Source organism: Symphalangus syndactylus, chromosome 20, assembly GCF_028878055.3.
Source record: "Symphalangus syndactylus isolate Jambi chromosome 20, NHGRI_mSymSyn1-v2.1_pri, whole genome shotgun sequence".
NCBI classification, from domain to species: Eukaryota; Metazoa; Chordata; class Mammalia; order Primates; family Hylobatidae; genus Symphalangus; species Symphalangus syndactylus.
Genome location: NC_072442.2, coordinates 56,577,347 through 56,602,329, shown reverse-complemented (window position 1 = coordinate 56,602,329; position 24,983 = coordinate 56,577,347). Strand labels below are relative to the sequence as shown.

General features: G+C 42.5%; 1 protein-coding gene across 1 annotated transcript in view; it reads left to right on the top strand.

The window, feature by feature from the left end:
* The window catches only part of DNAH9 (dynein axonemal heavy chain 9), a 369,577-nt gene that overhangs the window by 183,024 nt on the left and 161,570 nt on the right, over nucleotides 1-24,983 (top strand). The window contains exons 40-43 of the mRNA XM_055258020.2: nucleotides 2,088-2,190; nucleotides 2,745-2,984; nucleotides 12,307-12,468; nucleotides 16,391-16,587. Coding sequence (XP_055113995.2) covers nucleotides 2,088-2,190; nucleotides 2,745-2,984; nucleotides 12,307-12,468; nucleotides 16,391-16,587 — 702 coding nt within the window. The remainder of the gene's footprint in view (nucleotides 1-2,087; nucleotides 2,191-2,744; nucleotides 2,985-12,306; nucleotides 12,469-16,390; nucleotides 16,588-24,983) is intronic.

The following is a 24,983-nucleotide window of genomic DNA, read 5'->3' as shown; positions in this document are numbered from 1 at the left end:
AGGCGCCGTGGCTCATGCCTGTAATCCCAGCACTTTGGGAGGCTGAGGCGGGTGGATCACAAGGTCAGGAGTTCGAGACCAGCCTGGCCAACGTGGTGAAACCCCTTCTGTACTGCAAATACAAAAGTTAGCTAGGCGTGATGGCAGGCGCCTGTAGTCCCAGCTACTCGGGAGGCTGAGGCAGGAGAATAGCTTGAACCTTGGAGGCAGAGGTTGCAGTGAGCCAAGATCATACCACTGCACTCCAGCCTAGGCAACAGAACGAGACTCCACCTCAAAAAAAATAAATAAATAAATAAACTACCTAACACCCGGTACCATGCACCATGTCTGCAGACCTTCCAGCCTCAGTGCCTTCAGAGCAGCTCAGAGGGCTGGATAGTATCTCTTGCGACAGCATAATTTTTAATGGCAAAAGGTCTGAACTTACTAGGAAAAAAAAAAAAAAGCAAGTCACTGATTTGAGACAACTTTGACTCACCTTTCTACTGCACACTGAATCTGCTGCTGAGAAAGAGTGAGAAGAGAGAATTCAGAGAGAAGAATGATAGTTAAGATGGCAACTTGAGTTGCCTTCCCTCCCTTCCCAAAATCTTTATTGGATGCCTGACCTATGGAACTGTTCGCAGTCTCCACACTGACGTTTGAGCAGCTTAATTTCATGGGCAATAATTAGAGTCAAGCTAACTAGTTTTACTTTAGATTCATGGTCACAAACCTTAAATGGGAAGTGGAAGCTTCCTGGAAATTCTACCATATGGCCTTAGTATGTCCACTCTCAGAAATGTCTATTTCATTCTATCTTCCCTCTCTGATCTTCCCACCACACCTCAGCTGATGACCTTGCCTTCTCAGAGAACCCAGATGCTGCCTCCATTTCTTGCTTCCACATCTATACAACTCACCCGTGTCCCCATGCATCTCTCCTCCATCCTCCTGTTACATCTTACCTAAGGCCAAACCATTCACCAGCCTCTTCATTCTACCATCTCCCACTCATCGATCAGTCCCCATCCCCTCATTAGCTGCTTCACATCATTTAAACTTGCATAAACAGGTTGCAGTGGCTCATGCCTGTAATCCCAGCACTTTGGGAGGCCAAGGCAGGCGAATCATTTGAGCCCAGGAGTTTGAGATCAGCCTGGCCAACATGGTGAAACCCTGTCTCTACTAAAAATACAAAAATTAGCTGGGTGTGGTGGCACATGCCTGTAGTCCCAGCTACTTGGGAGGCTGAGGCAGGAGAATGGCTTGAACCCAGAAGGTAGAGGTTGCAGTGAGCCAAGATCTGCCATTGCACTCCAGCCTGGGTGACAGAGCGAGACTCCGTCTCAAAAAAAGAATAAATAAATTAAAAATAAACTTGCATAAATTTCTTCGATTGGGTTAAAAAATTACTTTCTAATTACTCTTCTGTCCCCACTCTCTTATCTCCCACTCACTCCTCAATCCACTATTATTTGATTTCTGTTCCCTCCACTCTTCTTGCTAAACTACTATCTGCATCATTATTGCAAAATCCAAGAAATCCTTTGCAAGCTTGTCCAGCTGCCTTATTTTGTTGTTGTTGTTGTTCTGTTTTGTTTTGTTTTAGGCTTTTAGCAGCCTGAAGCCATGGTTTTTACTTTCTGTCTCTAGTGATAAGTGGAAAAGAGGGATGAGGAAGGGGCATTACTGGCCCAACCAGAGACAGAAACTAAGAACCCATGACTGCATTCTCTTCTTTAGACACCCCTGCTGGAGTCACTACCTTTCTTATTCTCTCTGCAGCCCTTGATGTGGTTGACCACTCCCTTCTTTTGGGAATACTGTCTTCCTGTGCCTTTTGGTATGGCACATACCCCTGATTTTTCTCCTACCTTTTTGTCCATCCTGCTGGCTCGTCTTCCTATGCTATTTCCTAAGATATTGAGGTACCTTGGGAATCTGTCCTATGCTCTTATTTCTTCTCAATCCCTGCCAGTGGATCTAGACTTTTTTATCACCCAAACACATGAATGGTAGGGCACATCCTACCTCACCTTGACAAAGCACTCACCTGCCTTGGTCCTCAGACACCTTTCACCTAGAGCTTCTGACTCTTCCAGGTATGATCGGAGCAAGCTGTCCCTAAAGGAGATCACAAATGTACAGTATGTTTCCTGTATGAACCCCACGGCAGGCAGCTTCACCATCAACCCCCGGCTTCAGGTACAGGAGGAGCCACGGGACCTGGCTCCTAATCCTACCTTACTAGAGCTGATGCCCCTTGATTATAAGTATAATAATTGGCCTTTTTCCCCATGCAGCCTCTCAGAATGGTAAATCAGATAGAATGCCAAATTGCATCTCTAGGGGAAAAGAGAAACTCCTAGACTTAGAGTCTCAAGATTGGAAGGGGTCATAGATTTCATCTGATTTGATCCCTCTTTCTTCAGATGAGGGAGCTTCAGAAAGATGAATGACTTTCCCAGGGTCATACGGATTCTCAGTATCAAATTCAGATTTGGACTCAGATTCTCTGAGTCCAAGTTTAGTTCTCTTCCTACTGCCCCAGGCTGCCATCTTTAACTGAAGGTGCTTTGCCTGTTATTCCCCTAGTCATTTTAGGTTCAACCTAAATTTGGACATAGTGTGAGAGATGGGACCAAAATATAGATTTGAAGGCTGTATAAGAATTTTCCATTATTATCTCCAAATTCAGAAGAAGTGATTTCTACTCCATGGTAACAGATGTTGAGCTCATGCCTTTGTTTCCTGTACAGCGTCACTTCAGCGTGTTTGTCCTCTCCTTCCCGGGGACAGATGCCCTGTCTTCCATCTACAGCATCATCCTCACTCAGCATCTGAAGCTCGGAAACTTCCCGGCGTCCCTGCAGAAATCCATCCCCCCACTGATCAATCTGGCCCTCGCCTTCCACCAGAAAATTGCTACCACATTCCTACCCACAGCAATCAAATTCCACTACATCTTCAACCTCAGAGATTTTGCCAACATTTTCCAGGTGAGTTCATCGGCTCCGAGACACCCTAGGGGCTTAGTGATTATCCAGATGCTCCGATTCTTAATAAAAGTAAGTAGTTAATGCCCAGCTCATAGGCACAGGCAAAGCCACTGTTCATATGTAATCATGAACATAAGCAGGTACACACAGTGTCATGGGCTCCATGAGGGAAGGCCCTCAATAAAATAGTTTCCTTTGCCAATTAAATTATTTCTTAGTAAGCAGCATGCATCTCTGAGTTGGTTCCCTGGGGGCTGCAGAAGGCTGAACACCTTGGAGATAGTGTTATATAATGAGTCCAGTATGCCTGGGAAGAAAAATGGCCCAAAAGAAAGAAAGAACTATTTTGGATCTCCCATTGGTACACCTGTTGATCTTGGGATGAAAAAGTATGTTCCCCAAACTGTGCAAGATAGCTCTGCTTCCTCAAAAAGCCACATTGTCATACTCCTAAGAGGCCATCTGCCAGCCCCTGAGAGGGTCTCAGTCCTAAAATTCCCAGGTTCTTTTCTAGGCTAAAGCTGTTTCAGATCTTTCCAACTGCTTATCTGAATAGTGATGGCATATCTCTGCCCATTGCTTCCAATTGCTTGGCTCATCACCATCAAAGTCTCCAGAGGGCCATCTAGCAAACCCAGACCCTTTCTTCCGTCTGGTCAGGGGTAGTATCCTCATGTAGCCAAGTCTACAACTCTCCCATTCTGGACAAGAATCTGCAGAAACTCATTTGTAGAGAGACCTTCCCCCAAGATAACACTGGGTTATTATTGAGGGAATGATGCCTTTCACATCAAGCAGAGGCCACACCCACAAAGAAGTGTCAAAGTGAAGTGATCAGGCAGTGACACCACCTTCTAATGAGAGCACATGTAATTGTAATTAATTTCCCAGAGCAATTATGCAGGTAAGACTTTGAGCCAAACCATCAAAGCTCCAGACCCTGACGACATAGGGTCAGGTTGCTCCAGCCAGAACTCCTGATTGTAAGAAGCAGAAACCTACTAAACCCTGGTTCAGAGACTCAAGAGCTATGGACCAGGAAAGCTTCACCTGAAGGTGGAATCAATGAGCCCCTCAGAATGATAAGTCTCTGAGAACACATCCAGGCTAGTTCAGGATACCACTCCTGAATCAGATGTAGCTCCCAAACATAAACTCATTTTAAAAATTAAAAACAAACAGAGACCCACATAGATCATATATATTTGCCCAGGAGCACAAGGAAGCCAGTAAAGGAACTGGAATCTAGGTCTTTGGGTTCCTGGCCTGGACAACTTTCCACCACACCTTTCTGTCCTCATCTGAATTTCCAATGAGGAAAATAAGCATGCGATGGTTAAGGCAGCAAGAGAGACTCAGCTCTGAGCCTATAAAACCCGCATCTCTGCAGGCCTCAGGACTGGACAGCAGCAAAGTTTGTGCTTACCCACAACTAGCTCCCATTTTATGAGCATTCATTGAGGAAGACTTTTTCACCACACAATCTCTCTCTTAAATATTACTACAGCTCTACGAAGTGGGGGTGTTACTAGGCGGATTTTTCAAATGAAAAAAAAAAAGAGAAGTTAATGTTGTTTGATTAAATCTACACTGCTCATAAGTGACAGAACTGAAGGGAGAAGCATCAGTTATGCTCCATTTATCAGAAGCAACCCAACCTTAGCTTCCGCCTGGAACAAGGGGTCTTGTCACCTGTACAACCTGAAATTTAATACTCACGACAACCCTTTGGGATAGACATTGTTATCCCAATTTAACAGAGGCTCAGAGAAGTTACTAGCTAGTCAATGACAGCATGAATGGTCAGGGAGGTTAAAAAAAAAAATTCTCGTGGAATAGCAAGGAGTTTAGCCCAGTGGGAACGACGAGTGATATGGAAAGGAGAGATGAGGTTGGAAAGGTAACTTGAAACCAGAGTGGGCCCTACTTAAGAGTTAGACTTTAGTCTGTAATAATAGCTAACATTTACTGAGCACAGTGCTAAGCCTTTTACATCTATGAATGCACTTAATCCTCACAACAACCCTAGGAGGTAAAATACTGATTATTTTCGATTTAGAGATGACAAAACCGAGCCACAGACAAATCAGTCTCTTGAGTGTGACTGCATGATCACATAATGGTAAGCAGCAGCATTGACAGAACAGCTAGAATGTTTAGCCCTGCTGTGGAGGTAATTCAGGGTGACAAAAGGCTTCCGGAGGAAAGAGTGCACCTTGTGGTAGTGGTCACTGATGCAATATCAAGGAGGAACCAGAGAGCAGAGAGATGGGAGTGGAGATTGTTCCCCTGGACTGTTTCTGTGCCTGATTCACTTAGCCTGAGTGGAAGCCCCCTGAGGTCTGCACCCCAGCCAGGCCTCTTTGCAGCCTGCCAGCTGTCAGCTGCTCCAAGTGTGAAGAATGTGACACCCCTGCAGTGCTGCCTCCCTTCTGCTACAAGGTCCCCTCACTCTCCTACTCTAACGAGAGTTTCAGGCTCATAGTTTGACCACAATCTCCTCCTACCTGCTGTGAAAAGAAAAGCCTTAGCCAAATTAAATTTAACAGTGTTTAACCGATCAAAGAACAATTCACGAATCCGAATTGGGTAGCCAGCAGGCCAGAGTAGGCTCAGAGAGACTCCAGCTTAGCCACATAGTGGAAGAAGATTTTTGGACAGAAAAGTGAAAGTGATATACAGAAAACAGAAGTGAGACACAGAAACGGCTGGATTGGGTTACACCTTGGTGTTTGCCTTATTTAAGCACAGTTTCAACAGCTGGCCACCTGCAGTTGGGCAAAACTCAGTGATTGGCACAAGAGTAGTTACAGTCAATTTACCCCTTCTTTTAAGTTATAGTTCACAATGTACAGAGCAACTTTTGGGCCAAACTTAAAGCACATCAGGAGGCAGCTTTAGGTTAAACTTGATTTAACACTCCCTTCCTCCCTGAGTGTCTAACCAAAGGCCTGATTGAGCATGTCACACACCAACTCTGCACCATCTTACATAGTTATGTGTTGCACTGAGATGGGGTGGTTTAATGTCTACAGCTTGGTGTTTGCCTTATTTGAACACCAGTTTTAACAGCTGGCCACCTGCGATTGGGTGAAACTCGGTGATTGGCACAAGAGTAGGTTACAGTCAATTTACACCTCCATTTAGATTACAGGTCACAATATACCGAGCAACTTTGAGGCCAAACTTAAAATACATCAGGAGGCAGCTTTAAGCTAAACTTGATTTAACACTCCCTTCCTCCTTGAGTCTGACCAAAGGCCTGATTGAAGGGTATACAGGGTGGTTTAATGTCTACTAGGAGACAGGCACTGCCCAGAGTACACTGTTGTTTTCCTTTATCCAGCTTGATCCCAGACTCAGTAATTCAGACCTTCTCTGTACTCCCCTCGCTCTGTTCAGATCAGAACAGAATTTGATAGTGCTCTCATATGGTTTGGCTCTGTGTCCCCACCCAAATCTCATCTTGAATTGTACTCTCATAATTCCCACATGTTGTGGGAGGGACCAGTGGGAGATAATTGGAATCATGGGGGCAGTTTTTTTCATACTGTTCTTGTGGTAGTGAATAAGTCTCACGAGATCTGACAGTTTTATCAGGGGTTTCTGCTTTTGCATCTTTCTCATTTTCTCTTGCCATCACCATGTAAGAAGTGCCTTTTGCCTCCCACCATGATTCTGAGGCCTCCCCAGTCATGTGGAACTGTAAATCCAATTAAACCCCTTTTCCTCCCAGTCTCAGGTATGTCTTTATCAGCAGCATGAAAATGGACCAATACATGCTCTGAGTAGCAGAAATCACTAACCATTCCCATCTCAGTGCAACACATAACTATCTAAGATGGTACGGAGTTGGCATATGACATGCTCACATTTACTCCACCTTAATTGTCAACCACCCTGACTATTTGGCTATAACAAGATTTATAAACTTCAACTGATGGCTTGCCTCACTGTAAAACACAAAATTCTAAAGGTCAGCACTCCTGGTTGTTGCTTTTTCTTGTCCTGTGCATTTCATATATGGCAGGTACCTAGGAGAGCTGAGGAGACAGAGGCTAAGATAAACATCTGGGTGGAGCCAAGGAGACCTAATGGAATTTCTTTTTGCTTTTAATAAACTTTTATCAAAGTGAAACATACAAGTAGAAATGCACAAAAGCCACGAGCATACGACTTGGTTAATTATCACAAAGGGATCTCACCTATGTAATCACTACTCAGATCAAGAAAGAAAACATTCTCAATATATTCCTGATGTTCTCCTTTGCACCTTCCATTCATGCTTTCCTGCTTTCCTCCTCTTGCCAGCCCTACATATTTTGTAAACTTCTAACATCATAAATTATTTTGACCTATTTTTGAACTTTATATAAATAGAATATGTAGCCAATATCACTTTGTATCTTTGTTCAGTATTATATGTGTACCTCTGTTTTTAATAATTGTTACTTTTTGACTTAAAGAGTAACAGTTATGTTTCTTTGTTTCCAATTCTTAAATTTTTTAATTTCTTTTTCTTGTCTTATTGTGCTGGCCAGAACTCAAGTACAATGTTTAAGAGAAGCAATGAGAGTAGCATTTTGACACAGTCCTAATTTTACAGGGAAACACTTTTAATAGTTTTCCATGAAATATGATGTTCTCTACTTGTTTTTCTGGGTACCTTTTACCCGATTAAGGAAATATTTTTCTGTGTATAGTTTACTAAGTTTACTAAGAGTTTCAATTATGAATATGTGTTGAAACTTAACAAATGATTTTTCTGCCATCTGTTTAATTATATAAATTTTTTCTCTTTTATTCAATTAATATGATAAATTAATTGATTACTTTCAAACATTAAATCAACCATTCCTGGAATCAACTCATCTTGGTTGTTACATGTTGTCTTTTTTTAATGTTTTCCTAGATTTCATTTGATAATTTTTAATATAATTTTTGAATCTATATATGTAAGATTGTCTTGTAACCTTTCTCTAATATTCTAAGGTTATAAAGTCCTCATAAAATACTTTGAGAAGTGTTTCCTCTTTTTCTGTTCTCTAAAAGATTTAGTAAAACATTGTATTGTGCTTTCCTTAAATGTTGGAAGAATTTACTGGTGAAACCACCTGCAGGTTTGTTTGGTAGAGGTTTTAAATTATAAATTCAAATTCTTTAATATGCATAAGACTATTCAGATTTTCTATTTCTTCATGTGTCAGTCATGTTAAGACATCCATGTTATCAATAGTTGCTAATTTATTGGCATAAAATTGTAATATTCTCAGATTATCTTTTAAATATCTGCTGTATCTGACATTATGTCCTCTTCCTTATGTTGGGTATTATGTGTGTCTTTTCTCTTTTTTTCTCTTCTATCACCCTTGCTAGGGAGTTAGCAATTGTGCTAGTCAAAAAACCTGAAGGGTATACCTGCATTATGCATTTGATTTTCTTATTGTCTTAATTTGATATCTGTTTTATATATTATTTGCTCTTTGCTTATAATTTTTATTCCTACTTACCTTGGGTTTGGGGTTAGTTTGTTCTATTTCTCACTTCTTGGCATGGCTACTTAGATCATTAATTGCCATCCTTTGTCTCATCTAAAACATTCATTTTAAGACTATATACATTTATCTCTAATCATACCATTAGCTACATCATGCAAGCTTTTATATGCTGTATTTTTATTATAATTCAGTTGATAATATTTAATTTCCACTATGATTTCTTCTTTGACTCCTGGAATATTTAGAAGTGTATTGCTTTATTTTCAAACATTTAGAGATTATCTAGTTATCTTTCTCTTATTGATGCCTACTTTAATTCCACTGTTGTCAGAAAACACTCTATATGGTTTTATTCCTTTGAAATTTGTTGAGACTGCTCTATGTCCCAAGATATAATCTATGTGCAGGGTTTTTTTAATGCATTCTGCAGATATTTGGTATAGTTTTATCAATACTCCAGTTAAAGCAACCTTGTAAATCATGTTGTTTAAAAAATTCCTATAATTTCTAGATTTATTTGTCTGCTTGTTCCTTCAGTCCCTGAGAGAGATGTTAAGATATTTCACTGTGATTGTGGGTACATTTATTTTTGCTTTTATTTGTCATATTCATTTTATATATTTTGAAACTGTGTTATTTATTAGGTACATACAAATTTAGAATTAGTGTATCTTCCTAGCAGACTGATCTTTTTCTTACTTATTAAGGGCTCTTCTTTATCTCTAAAAACGATATTTGCTTTAAAGTCAATTTTGTGTGACATTAGTATGTATGACTATTCCATATTCTTTAGTCAATATTTTTATGACATGTTTTCATTTTCTTGCACTCAGCTTTTCCATATTCTTATATTTAAGGTATATCTCCCATAAGCAGCATACAGTTGGGCTCTTTAAAGTCCCGCCTGACAACATTGCCTTTTAATTACAATGTTTAATTCATCGATGTTATTTTATATAATAATATATTTATGATTAAATCTACTTATGCTCTTTTTAATATATTCTATCTATTCTACCTCCTTTCTTCTCACTTGTATTCTATCAAACTAATTATATGTTTTTATAATTGTTCTCCCTCTTTTAGCATAGTATATATCCTTTTGCTATTCATCTAATGGTTACCAAAGGCATCATTTTATCTTTTTGCCTTTTATAAATTAGGATATTTATTAATTGCCATACAATGCAAGGATCTTGGGACAATTTACCTCCCATTGACTTTTGTGCTATCATTTATTTTAATGCTCTGTATTTTGAAAACTCACTGATATCTGTGTTTTAGTAAGTCAGCATTCCTTTAGAGTTACCCATACGTTACCTTTTCTATTGCTCTTTATTCCTGTACATTTCTGTTCTTTCACCTGGGATCATTTTTATTCTGCTTGAAGAACTCCTTTTAGTATTTACTTTAGTTCATATCTGTTGGAGAAGTATCTCGCAATTTTAATTTGGCCAAAAATATATTTCTTATTTTTAAAAAATTTTAGCGGTGGCTTGGATTTCTAGGTCGGTTGCTACTTTCTTTCAGCACTTTGAAGGCTTCTTTTATTGTTTCTGTTGAGAAATTACCTTTAGACTTACCACTTACCAAGTACTGATAATACAATTATAAAAATAAACCACAACCTAAATAAAGTCTGTCAACTTCCCTACCTTTGAGACACTTGCCATCACCTGGGAGAAACAAACCTGTACAAAGAAAAAATAATAATTTGACAACGGGTGAGGTGGCTCATGCCTGTAATCCAGCACTTTGGGAGGCCAAGGCAGGCGGATCACTTGAGGCCAGGAGTTCAAGACCAGCCTGGCCAATATGGCGAAACTTTGTGTCTACTGAAAATACAAAAATTAGTTGGGTGTGGTGGTGCGTGCCTGTAATTCCAGCTGTTCAGGAGGCTGAGGCACGAGAATTGCTTGAACCCGGGAGGTGGAGGCTGCCGCAAGCTGAGATCGCACCACTGCACTCCAGTCTGGGTGACAAAAAGTGAGACTCTGTCACAAAAATAATATTAAAAATAATTTGAGAAACTAATAATTCTATGATCGAGATGTATATATAAAGACTCTGTGAGGCACATGGGAGGGAATGCCGCTGGACAGGAGAGGTGTCTTGGGCGACTTCAGCAAGAGGTTTCAATTGAGCTAGATCTTGAAATATGAGTATGGCAAGCAAAGCAAAAGGCATGAAGACACAGAAAAGTGTGCAGGATCAGAACATATGGGAATTTTGTGAAACTGGAATCTAGGTTTTATGGGAAGTAGAGATACGAGTGATCATGAAGGGCTGGGCACAGTGGCTCATGCCTGTAATCCCTGCACTTTGGGGGGCCGAGGCGGGTGGATCACCTGAGGTCGGGAGTTTGAGACCAGCCTGACCAACACAGAGAAACCCCGTCTCGACTAAAAATTAGCCGGGCATGGTGGTGCATGCCTGCAATTCCAGCTACTCAGGAGGCTGAGGTAGGACAATTGCTTTAACCCGGGAGGCGGAGGTTGCGGTGAGCCAAGATCACACCATTGCACTCCACCCTGGGCAACAAGAGCGAAACTCCATCTCAAAAAAAAAAAAGAGTGATCATGAGGAAGCAGATTGTAGTAACGTTGTCACCAGACTTGTATTCTATGCTATTGGATCTGCACATTATTCTATGAATTTAAGTAAAGACCCATTAAATGATCCCTTTCCCTGTAAGACAAGAAAGCAAGCAATGAGAACAAGCACAGACATAGATGAGCTTGAACTCAGAGAATTTGTTGAGGTTATTGAGGGGCTCTAACATTGGTGGTTTCCACCTTTCAGTAAAATAAAAGAAGGTTAGGACTTTGGCTAATAGTAACAGAAAAAGATGACAGAGAAATTTGAAAAGAATGATAAATATTTGAAACCAACCCTGTGGCACATAGGAAGGGGAACTGACTAGAGATAAATAAATAGATGGCTGACCTGCCAAGGTTAGCTATATCCCTTCTAGCCCTTTGTTATAGTTCTGATTTTACACAGTCAATTGTTATCTGAATCAGTTTTCAAAATGGCACTTGTGGAATTGAAATATAGCAGAGAAACCACTTTTTCCCTCATTGTGGGTGATTCAAAATGGAGTGGTTACAATTCCAGGCATTATAGTCAGGAAGACCTGGTTTCAAAAATTTGTGGTTTAAAGGAAGGCAACTTACTCTATGAAATGGGGCGTGTTTTCTTTCTGAATTCCAATCTTCACATTATACAAAATGGATTTAGTAATAATTATTTCATGGGATCATCATGAGTATTAAATGAGCTTCATCTGGCAAAGCATCTAGTCCAATGCTGGCTTCACTAGCATCTAGTCCACATAACTGGCTTCAATAAATTATAGCTGTTGCAGTTGTTATTTTTATGATGAGCACAAAAGAATAAATCCAATGTATTGAGTATGTAAAATGAACAATGCTTGTTTCCTTAGGCATATTAATTTGAATTATTTAGACAACTTTAGAAAGTCAGTATTTTTATTCCACTTTGAAAAGTGAGCAAACTAAGGCTCAGAGATGTCACATGCCTTGCCCAAAGTCACACAGTTGCTTCGTGGTTGCCCAAAGTCACAAGTCACATAGTGGTTGTGCAAATATTTGAGGTCAGGTCTGTCTAACTGCAACCCTTGGGTCTTTCTTTACAAGCTCCCTTTCAGCTTTCCAAGTGTTCCCTCCACTAGAATGATCTGTTTAGCAAGACAAGCCCTAGGCATCATCCCAGGTTAGATAAGATGCTCCAGAAAGTTTTCCTAGCTATTGTACCTCTGGATAGTTATTAACGTTATTTTTTTGTGTCTGTTCCCCTTGAAGGGCATTCTCTTCTCCTCAGTGGAATGTGTGAAATCCACACAGGATCTCATAAGGCTCTATCTGCATGAATCAAATCGAGTTTATCGGGATAAGATGGTAGAAGAAAAGGACTTTGATCTTTTTGATAAAATCCAGACAGAAGTGCTCAAGAAAACTTTTGATGTGAGTATTGCCCTATGGATTTTCTTTGTATTTGGAAAAAAAAAGATAATTACACAGATGATCACCCAAATGATAAAATCTAGCTGTTTAATGGGGGAAAGGCCAGAGTCTAGGTGAGGAAAGAAATTCTATCATAATTTTGCCCAGGTAAAAAATGCTGGGTCAAGAATAGATGCAAATTAATCCCAGAATCCCAGTGTTGAAAAAGTCCATAGAGATCATCTGATCCACGTCCCCACGTGGTACTTGGTCCCCTAGCAGCATTTCTCAGATTGGTTACCCCAGTGATGCTCTAGCATCCTTGAAATGCATGATCCCATTGTTCCCAAGGCTGCCATTTTGGAGCTGCTAATAACTGGAAATTTTGAGCAATTTTTTTTTTTTTTTTTGAGACGGAGTCTTGCTCTTTCGCCCAGGCTGGAGTGCAGTGGCACGATCTCGGCTCACTGCAAGCTCCGCCTCCGGGGTTCACGCCATTCTCCTGCCTCAGCCTCCCGAGTAGCTGGGACTAAAGGCGCCCGCCACCACACCTGGCTAATTTTTTGTATTTTTAGTAGAGACGGGGTTTCACCATGTTTCACCAAGGGTTTCACCGAGGTCGATCTCCTGACCTTGTGATCCACCTGCCTCGGCCTCCCAAAGTGCTGGAATTACAGGCGTGAGCCACTGAGCCAGGCCTGAGCAATTTTGAAACTTGGAACATTTGAAATAATTTTAAAGACTGAAAATTTGGTATAATAATAATCTAGAAGTTATTTCTCTGTCCACTACTCAGGTCTACATGACAAACTCTCAAATATTTTAATGCCACTTATCTCACTCTTCCTGAGTCTTCTCTTCTCCAGGCCAAATAGCCTGAATCCTTTTAAGCATTTCTGACATGGATTGGTTTCAAACTTAAAGAACTCTGACATCCTCCTGATTGCTCTCTCACCAGTTCTCCCCTCTGAAATTGTGGTGCCTGACTTTTCGTTGCACAACCCAGCTGGGGTCTGACCAAAACCAAGATCATCATTCCCCTTTTCTTAAAGACTATAGTTTTGTTACTGTGTTTCCCAAAATGTGTCCTGCTAAGTAGTTTTACTACAAGATACTTCTTGAAAAAGAGTCTCTGTCATGAAATGAGTTGAGAAAATGTTTCATTGTATATGACTCTCTTGGAAATTCACAGTGGATTTAAGACATTAAAGTTCTGCACATGGACACATGAAGGGGAACATCACACACTGAGGCCTGTTGTGGGGTGTGGGGCGGGGGGAGGGATAGCATTAGGAGATATACCTAATGTAAATGATGAGTTAATAGGTGCAGCACACCAACATGGCACATGTATACCTGTGTAACAAACCTGCACGTTGTGCACATGTACCCTAGAACTTAAAGTATAATAATAAAAAAAAAAAAAATATATATATATAAAAGACATTAAAGTTCTGAAATCTTGAATAACTCTAATTCACATATCATTCCCCAAATGTATTGGACCCTAAAATTCTTCCCTCTCATTAAACCTATTAATAATTTACATAATGAATGGCCCATGGATTATGCCTCGGGAGGCATTGATATAGTAGCACAGCCTGAGATCGTATTATATTTCTTAGTGTCGAAATTACCCCACAGTTAACACTGAGCCTTCTATTAACCAAAGCCCCATCTTTTCCCCACATACTGCTTGTCTATCCCCTCTGGAAATTAGAAATATTCAAATTTTCTATTTAGGTATGCTATGTTGTCCTTATACTCACCTTGTTTGGTTTAGCTCCATATTTTTTTCCTGATAAGATCTTGACTCTACCTCTGAAGATATTTACAGTCCATCCCAACCTATGTGACAGCCTTTTGAATGTTTAGACAGCATTTTAAGTCACTTATTTTAGTCCGCTTTTTACTAAGCCAACCGTCCTAAATTCTCCCACTTCTCTCAGCATTGTTGTTGGGGCCTGATTTTGAGACCCTTATGTTAGATGCCCTTCTCTGAGCATCACAGAGTTACCCAATTCAGGTATTCATTGTTGGCCCTGCAGATTAGTCTTCATTGTCTTTACAAGTTGGTCTGAGCTAGCACTTCAGAGTAATAACACTTGAACTTTCAAATAGAGTTCCATGTGTGTGTCTGTGTGCTAAGAGCACTGCCTTTTGATCACAGACCCAGATATATGAATATTGCCATTATCCTTCCCCAACAACATTTGAAATGCCAGCCTGAAGCACCGTTGGTGACACCAAATCTTGGTATTGGTATCAAGGAAAAGTTGCCAGATTTCCACCAACAAAGCGACAAAATCCTGTTTCCACTATTGAAAGCTTAAGCTTCTCTGATTCATGGCCCTGTGTGATTTGGCATCACTATTAAGGAATCTTTGATTCTCTGAGTTGGTTGATTTTCTCTCTGCCTTCTGCACAGCATGACTCTGATCATAAAATCGAAGACTTGTTTTGTTCCTCAAAGAGTCTTTGTAAACCAGGCTTTTCAAAACTGCACTTTAGTTCCTCCTCCGCTAGATGGTTGGTGTCAATTGACTGATATAAGAACTGATTCCCAGGACATTAGCCCATTTTCAAACAGGGTAAATGCCTTCCCACGTTACATCCTCTGTCCTCATATGTTTTCCTAATAGCAAGAATAGCCCTCCTTCACTGCATTTACATCTTATCCAAATGTCTGAGCATTTTTGTTACTGTCTGGCAAAGCCAGAATAGTTTAAAAGTTTTCTATAGTTTTCGAAATCACCTTCAAAATCTAATAACTTTTTTATTTTTAACTCTTTCCAGTCCTTTCTTCTTACACCCAGGCAGCAGCCCTGGTTTCTCTATGGATGTTACTGTCTTTCTCACTTTCCCTATATTAGGTTTGGTGAATCTTGTCCCATAGGTTACAAGGCTTACCCTGCAGTGACTTATGCCCTGGGACGTGTCCCTGCTGATAAATAACACACTGGTTACCTCTTTCCCAGGTAGGTCTTCCAGTCTGAACTTTAGGAGGAAAAAACAACAGGTGGGGACAACTGCTCATGCTGGCATAACTTCCTATTTGTGTCTTAGAAAACCTATTCTTTCTCGGACTTTTCTCCTCGACAACCTTTCCTCCTATCTCAAGTCTCAGGTATTTGGGTTTTGACAGGCAAGTAGTTCCTTTTTGTCTCCACTAATATGAAAGTTAAAAAAATTGGTTTTCTCTTCAGTACTTAGAGGATACATTGGTGAAGAGACGTAGACTCCTTATCCTTCCAATTAATTGAGTTATACTATACTATAACCAGCCCGTGTTTATTCAATATGGTAACATTTCTCCTATGGGTGAGGTTTGACACACAGCCCGAAAGTGTTGTAAGTAGGGAGTTCTACCATAAATGCGTTAAGATTACCATAAATAAACCAGTCATCTGAGGGTGGCTAGTAGCGCATTCTTCAGAAATCAAGCCCTCTGGACTGAACCTATGAAGTCAGGGCTGGCAACATACTTGTGTAATCTCACAGGAAAAGATGTTGGATGGCTTTGCTGTGGATTGAGGACCTACATCTGTTGGAATATACATGCAGAAAGTGAGGCAACTGGGCCACGATCCCCTTCATTCAATACTGGTGAAAGAGCCCCCACTTAGAGAAATCCACCCATCCATCCCCATCCATTCTTCTCACAGAAGCACTCTCTTACCGTGCTTGTGAGGAGGCCCCATCCCACCTCCCACTTCCCATCCTCAGGCCTTAAGGAATAACAAACATCACCTGAGACTTCATGGAGCTGGTAGATGGATGTTAAACATCCACTTTAAAGGGCTTCTCAAGAGAGGGACATGTTGGAAGCAGCACTGATGCTTAATTTCCAGGGAATATGCAGAGCAAATCATTTGTCTCTGCTCTGTGGAACCAGTCCTAGGAGTCAGTAACAAGGGCCCTTATTCCTGTGTCTCATCACCAGGATATTGAAGACCCTGTGGAGCAGACCCAAAGCCCGAACCTGTATTGTCACTTTGCAAATGGTATTGGGGAGCCCAAATACATGCCTGTACAGTCTTGGGAACTTTTGACCCAGACTCTGGTGGAGGCCTTGGAGAACCACAATGAAGTCAACACAGTGATGGACCTAGTTCTCTTTGAGGATGCCATGCGCCATGTGTAAGTGTGCTTCTCCTCTTCCTTTTCCTCAGTTGCTTCCTCTTCCCAATGACAGGGGTCTCATTCGGCTATTTGAGGTCACTTCTGTAAAGCCAGGTAAGGAGCTCCTGCTTCTGCCATAAAGGTCAACATGGCTGCTGGCAGAGCAGCTGCAGCTCCTGCCGCCGGCCCTAGGGGGCAGCACAGTGCGGAGCTCAGGCAGGAATGGGTTCATTTCCAGGTCTGCCATTTGCTATCCTGGGCATGATCACAATGACACCAAGAACAGACTTGAGATCATAAAATGGGACCCAGAACAGCTCAGGACCTTCATCACCACCTCGCTATTAGTCCAAGGGCCATTTAAAAAAATGAGATAGGCTGGGCAGGATGACTCATGCTTGTAATCCCAGCACTCTGAGAGGCCGAGGCAGGCAGATCACGAGGTCAGGAGATCGAGACCATCCTGGCTAACACGGTGAAACCCCGTCTCTACTAAAACTACAAAAAAATTAGCCAGGTGTGGTGGCATGTGCCTGTAGTCCCAGCTACTCGGGAGGCTGAGGCAAGAGAATCACTCGAACCCAGGAGGCCCAGGTTGCAGTGAGCCAAGATCGCGCCGCTGCACTCCAGCCTGGGCGACAGAGCAAGACTCCGTCTCAAAAAAAAAAAAAAAAAAAAAAAAAAAGAGAGAGAGAGAGATAGAGGGTTTGTGTTCAAGTGCATATACATATTTCAAAAATTAAATATCCTTTTAGTGTTTTTGCTATCTAGTGAATCACTGAAGGTAATAACCAAGCCTCCAAGACAGTCTAGCCTCACACCAACACCATCCCTACCCTGCTTCTTACATTTCCCAATCTGAGACCCATTGCCAGCACTCACTGCCCTCCAAAATCCTTCCACCTTCCCCCAGGGTACTCACGGTCTTAGCAACAACATCTGCTTCATTTCAACTTCTTTGAACTTTCCCTTTACTGCCAAATTCTGATACCTGACTGACCCGAGTGGAGGAAAGCTGTTTTTTCTTCCCCATTCTATGTGCCCCAGGGCCTAGAGAGGAGTAAGTAAACCTCCTTACCCCCAGTCCCCCACCCCAATGGCACATTTAAGTCCTTTCTTCTCTTATCCTTCAAAACCCCAGTTCTTTTGAGCACAAGTCATCTGCCTTTCGTACTCATTCTTTCTCCTTGTCACTGTTATCTGCTGACAGTCAATCACTCCCCATCATCGGCTAATGGCCTTAGTCCCTGGGCACCGTTCCTCCTCACCCATGTCTCCACTCACTCTTGGCATCTAGCTAATAATTCTTTCTGTTCCTTGGCCTGCTTGGCTCCCATGATCTTTTCTTCTAGCCGACCTCAGTTCTCACTCTCATGCTCCTATCATAGGAACCCACCTCCAAAATCCCAACTTCAAACATCCCACTTTCTGACCTGTACCTGCCACCCTCCCACTCATCTGCTCTAGTCTTTCATTCAACTTCAAGACTTCATTCATTGCCGGGCGCGGTGGCTCACGCTTGTAATCCCAGCACTTTGGGAGGCCGAGGCGGGCGGATCACGAGGTCAGGAGATCGAGACCACGGTGAAACCCCGTCTCTACTAAAAAATACAAAAAATTAGCCGGGCGCGGTGGCGGGCGCCTGTAGTCCCAGCTACTCGGAGGCTGAGGCAGGAGAATGGCGTGAACCCGGGAGGCGGAGCTTGCAGTGAGCCGAGATTGCGCCACTGCACTCCAGCCCGGGCGACAGAGCGAGACTCTGTCTCAAAAAAAAAAAAAAAAAAGACTTCATTCATTGGACCAACTACTTCCCCAGACTCCGTTATCTCTCCCCCTACCATGTCTTTACTTTCCCTTTTTTAAAATTTTATTTTATTTTATTGTTTTGTTTTTTGAGACGGAGTCTCACTCTGTCACCCAGGCTGGAGTGCAGTGGCGTGATCTCAGCTCATTGCAAACTCTGCCTCCTGGGTTCAAGCGATTCCCCTTGCTTTCCTTTTTAACCACCATAGACCCCATCACCCCAGTGCCAGCTCCCCTAACTTTCTTGTCATTGTATCCACAAAATCTCACTCGGGCTAAACCCCATTGTCTTTCTTTTTTTTTTGAGAGGGAGTCTCACTCTGTCACCCAGGCTGAAGTGCAGTGGTGCGATCTCAGCTCCCTGCAGCCTCTGCCTCCCAGGTTCAAGCCATTCTCCTGCCTCAGCCTCTGAAGTAGCTGGGATTACAGGTGCCCACAACCATGCCTGGCTAATTTTTTGTATTTTTAATAGAGACAGGGTTTAACGATGTTGGCCAGGCTGGTCTCGAACTCCTGACCTAAGGTGATCCACCCACCTCGGCCTCCCAAAGTGCTGGGATTACAGGCGTGAGCCACTGCACGCAGCCCCCACTATCTTCTTGTTCCACCCCTGCCCCTAAGCAGCTGGATACTGTTGAAGAAAAATCTACCACCATGTTGATTGTTTTTGCTCCAGATCTGCAGCCATAAATATCAAACAGGCCTCGACATTGCTAGAAATTGTCCTCCTCTACCCTAGGCATGTTGCTCCTTTCACCATCCTGTGATAACTGCATTACACATTTTCCTTCTCTTTTCAAACTCCCAGCACCTTATTCCCAGTTAATAAGCACATCTCTTATTTCACTGGGATAATGAAAGTGACCAGAAGAGAATCTCGCATCTTCCCGTCATCAAATCTAACAGCCTATGTGTATCCCTGCATCCCTCCCACAAGTCCTGCCTTCCCTACAGCTTCAGTTCATGAACACCCCTGTTCCTACCTAAGTCTAGTCCCTCCACCTGTGCCCTGGGTCCCATCTCCTCTCACCTTCTCGGCGACTTCACCTCTCGCTGTAATTATCTGCTCTCCTTCTCTCTCTCCTTCTCCCTCTCCTATTTTCTCTCTCCCTTCTTTTATCTTACCCCATCATTAATTTCTGGATTATATGCATCAGCATACAAACATGCTATGTTATCATTTATCAAAAAATAATAAACTATTCCTTGCCTCTTACATTCCTTTCCATCTACTACCCCCATTTCTCTGCTCCTGTTCACGATGACGCTCATCCAGAACGTTGCCCATCTTTGTCTTATTTTCTCACTTCTGATTTCCTTCTCTGCCCACTTCTTAGCCCTTGAACAAAGCAGTGCTTATCATCGTCACCTCTGTAGTGAGGTGACCCACGTCTTGCTGAAGTCAGTTGTCACTGCTAAGTCCTTGCCTACATTATATGACGCCCCTGTGGCACTGGTCAATGATTAACCTCTGTCTGTTTACATCATCCACTCATCCAACATATATTTATTGATTAGACACTCTTAGGATGAGTGCCGGTATCCTAACCCCTAGGAGAGTGTGTGGAACCTAGCAGGTGCTCAGTAAAACTGCTTAGCATGTTATATGAGACTAAATCACGCAGAGGAAAACAGGGAAGGGGAGTAGAGAGGACTGAGGGTGATCCTAATTATAAATAGGGTCATCAGGAAGGCCTCCCTGAGAGGGTAGCATTTAATACGACACGTAGCTCAACATAGAACTCTCTATGTGCCTGGTGCATACTGCTTTGCATATATCATTGCATTTAGTTTTCACAAAAACCCTGAAGAAGTAAAGTTTTGTTGTTGTGTCTATATTATAAATGAGGAAACTGAGACTGAGAGAAGTTACCTAAGGTCACACTCCTCAAGAATAGGTAAAACTTGCAATAGTGCAATCTGGCTCCAGAGTCTGTGCTCTCTACCATCATCCTATGAAGCTTCTTCAAATATTTTTTTGTATCCCCCTAATCTGATGTGAGCTCCTTGAGCACACAGACTGTCTTGCTCACTGCTGAAACCTTAATATCTTAGACAATGCCTAGTGCATAGTAGGGTTCAGAAAATTAGGGGTTAAAAGTTCAACCTGCCGGGCACGGTGGCTCATGCCCGTCAAGCACTTTGGGAGGCCAAGGCGGGCAGATCACCTAAGGTCAGGAGTTTGAGGCCAGCCTGACCAACATGTTGAAACCCTGTCTGTACTAAAAGTACAAATTAGCTGGGCATGGTGGGGGCGTGCACCTGAAATCTCAGCTACTCGGGAGGCTGAGGCAGGAGAATCGCTTGAACCCGGGAGGCAGCGGTTGCAGTGAGCCAAGATTGTGCCATTGCACTCCAGCCTGGGCAACAAGAGCGAAACTCCATCTCAAAAAAGAAAAAAAAAAAAAAAGGTTCAATCTTGTGAAGCTCCAGTGAGTATTCTCTCTTCTCCTTAAGAGCCACCAGTATGTCTGTCATAGTCTTGGAATTGAGGCAAGTCTTTGTCCTTTAAGGGCGAATTTAATTTGAAAAAATTGTAAGTGATTCCATCAATGTGGCTTCCAACATGGGTGATCAAACTAATATTGTTTTTAGAAAAAAAAATAATAAGTACTGGCTACAAACACTGGCTTTCTTCCATAGGCTTATAAACACACTCTGAAGTTAGCATCCAAAGAGAAGGCTGAGCCTCATTTAGCAATGCCAAAATAACTGGGAAAATGAGCTGCCTGGTGGGGGGGACAATTCTGAAGAATAAAATGTATTTAGATGTATAATTTCCCATACATTTGTTTAAAGACATCAACCACCCGTTACTTTATCCTTGCTCTGCCCTTCCCTCCCTTCCCGGGGGCTCATGGACCTCTCGTTGCTGCCTCTAGCAACCAATAAAGGAGAAGGATTCCCCTTCTTAGATCAGAAAAAGGATACCAGGCAGTACAGGGAGAAACACAGATAACCTAAGAGTGTGGGAAGACTCTATGGCCTCACATCGCTACACACACAGCACTCCAGGAAGGTCCCACCTTCTGAGACCCAAAGTGGAAGTAGGGCGAGCACCTGAGTAGGATCACCTGAGGTCGGGAGTTCGAGACCAGCCTGGCCAACATGGTGAAACCCCATCCCTACTAAAAATACCAAAAAGCTTAGCCAGGTGTGGTGGCGGGCACCTGCAATCACAGCTACTCAGGAGGCTGAAGCAGGAGAATCACTTGAACCCGGGAGGTGGAAGTTGCAGTGAGCCAAGATCGTGCCACTGCACTCCAGCCTGAGCAACAAGAGTGAAACTCCGTCTCAAGAAAACACACAGACAAAAAAAAAAAAGTGGGAGTAGGACAGAGCAGAGGAGGAAGGAGACTGTGTGTGCCTCCCAGGAACTCACAGGTCCAGGGAGCCAAGGTGAGAACCTATTTTTATAGTAACTCCATCTAGCTGTTTGTTCTCACCACTCGCACTCTCATCGTCTTTTTTGTTAGAGTCCCCTACACCCTTCCCCAGCTTTGCTGCTCTCCCTTTCTGCAGCTTCGATGCTGAACTCAGTAACGAAGCACTGTGTAGTGGTTATGGACAAAAACCAAACCAAAGTTCAAATCCTTGTTCTGCCACAAATTGGTTGGGATGCTTTGGGAAGGATGCTTAACCCCCAAGCCTAAATATCCTTACCTGGGAAATTAGGATATTAAGAATGTCTGCATCGTAGGGTTCTTGCTATCTATGCAAAGTGCTTTGCAGTCAGTAAATATTAAAGTCTTTTTTCTTTGTGCTATTGCCTTATTTCCTTAGTAGTACCACTTTTCTACTGACTTTCGTCACCACTTCAGCAGATTCTTGTTCTGCTTTTTCTTCAAGCTTTAAACCAGATCTTTTCCCCCGCTTTTGGCATCATCTCCATTCATCTTTTTCTGTCTCTTTGTTTTTCACTCCCACGTATATTTTCTTCTCTTAGAATCACTTAGCAATCATTAACAACAACAACGACAAACCCTCAGATGTACTTCTTTTGTGCCCTGAGAATCTTACCCATTCTCTAGCGGTGAGTGTGTGTGTATGTGTGTGTGTGTGTGTGTGCTCGCACACACGCACATGCATGTCTAGTCCAATAAATCAACTTCCTCCAGCTGTGCGGTTGTGCATCTTCAGCTTTTGTTTTTAATCTCTCAGAAATTCAGTAATGGACTTAACTTAGACTGCCTTGGTTTTCTGGCCCAAGAGCACTTTAGAATATTGATCTTCTTTTTAAATTTTGTAATTTAAATTCAGAGTTCTTTGCCCTCATCAGAGGTTGGTAATGACTCCCCAGCTGGAGTCCGGTGCTGACGGTTGCAGACTTAACCACACTTCTCTGGAAACTTCATCACTAACGATGCATTCCCCATTGAGATATTGAATGGCGTGGGCCATGCTAAGCTGAGCTCAGGCCTTCAGAATAGGGCTGGGGGGTTGGGTGACCCAGAGAACCCAGCTGAACTCCAACTCCTCTGACTCCTCCTCCATGCCTGCCTCTCTCTTTCCTCCACTAATCCTTTCCTGCCACACCTTTTCTGAATCAGGAGAGAGGGCCTGGGTATCTTAGCACCATGGCTTCTGCCTTCATCAGGCATCATCTCATGCAGACACAAAGCAGATAACCCCTTGCACCCGGCGTAATGAATCATTGCGTACATCACCCCAAATGTGGAGCTCGTATAAGGCATGGGTTGTTCTGTTTAAATTTGACAAAAATGTATTAGATATCTTCAATGTGCTATCACTGCAGAGAATACAAAATGAGTATATGTACTCTTCAGACATCTAGAAATTACGGTTTCATAGGAAAGCAAGAGAAGTGTAAATCTATCTGATATAAGACATTATAAGTATCACAATTAAATAATTAAAGTGGCAAAGTAAAATCATAAAATTACTGAATGTAGGTCAATAAATAACTCCTGAATATTTAAGTCAAAACATTTTAACTACATAAAATTTAGTAGTTAACCACATCCAATTTTAAGACTTAAAAATATTTGCATATCTGAAACACCTTTAAAAAACTGGAAGATAAAGGTGAGAAACTGGAAGATAACTGAAAACATACATAAAAGGGTTTCACAAATTGAGAGAAACACTTCAATTGAAAGGCAGGCAATGGGCATGAGCAGAAAGTTTACAAAACAAAAATAATAAAATGCTTCATAAACATTTAAAAATGTTCAATTCCCTAGAAACCAAATAAATAAAAATAAAAACAGTAATTTTTCCACCATTAAATTGGCAAAGATTGGCTGGGCACGGTGGGTCACGCCTGTAATCCCAGCACTTTGGGAGGCCAAGGTGGGCGGATCACAAGGTCAGGAGATCGAGACCATCCTGGCTAACACGGTGAAACCCCATCTCTACTAAAAATACAAAAAATTAGCCGGGCGTGGTGGCAGGCGCCTGTAGTCCCACCTACTCAGGAGGCTGAGGCAGGGGAATGGCATGAACCCAGGAGGCGGAGCTTGCAGTGAGCCGAGATCGTGCCACCGTACTCCAGCCTGGACGACAGAGCGAGACTCTGTCTCAAAAAAAAAAAAAAAAAAAAAAAGTTATTTGGGGTCCAGGCGTGGTGGCAGGCAAATGTAATCTCTGCTACTTGCTACTCGGGAGGCTGAAGCAGGAGAATTGCTTGAACCTGGGAGGCAGAGGTTACGGTGAGCTGAGATCCCACCATTACACTCCAGCCTGGGCGAGAAAGCAAGGCTCCGTCTCAAAAAAAAAAATTAGATGTAAGATTCAGTGTCAACAAGGGTTGGGGGCCAGACTCCCACACACTGCTAGCAAGATTTCAGAGCAGCAAGCGCACCCCACAGGAGACATGGGGCAATGAGGAACCACAAACATTTAGTTTATTTATGTTAATTGTGAACAAGTCATCAGTACATGCAAGAAATTTGCAGAAATAAGAAACTTCAAACCACAGAGGCTCAACACAAACTCTGTAACTTTATACACACTCACATGTTGTTCATGCGTCGAACCCCATCCACCAAAACCCGTGCCCAGAGTTTCTTCCAAACTGGAGCTAGCTAGACCTTATGGTGCTCCACCACTACTTAATTTGAATATGGCATTTCTAATTATAACATCATTAACACAGACAGGAGCACAGGATTGGAGCCAGTGCAATTCAATCTCAAACGTATCCTCTACTCTATTTGGCCAAACTTTACCCGAGTTCTTTTTTTTTTTTTTGAGATAGTGTCTCTTTCTGTCACCCAGGCTGGAGTGCAGTGGAGCGATCTTGGCTCACTATAACCTGTAACCACCGCCTCCCATGATCAAGAGATACTCCTGCCTCAGCTTCCCTAGCAGGTGGGATTACAAGCACGCGCCACCACGCCTGCTAATTTTTGTATTTTTGTAGACACAGGGTTTCACCATGTTGGCCAGGCTGGTCTCGAACTCCTGACCTCAGGTGATCCCCACCACCTTGGCTTCCCAAAGCGCTGGGATTACAGGCATGAGCCACTGCACCTGGGCCCCAAAGAACTTTTTATTGCTACAAATGTTTCAGGCATCCAGACTGAAATCTTGAACCCTCTCCAGATGGGGTTTCACCATGTTTCCCAGGCTAGTCTCAAACTCCTGAC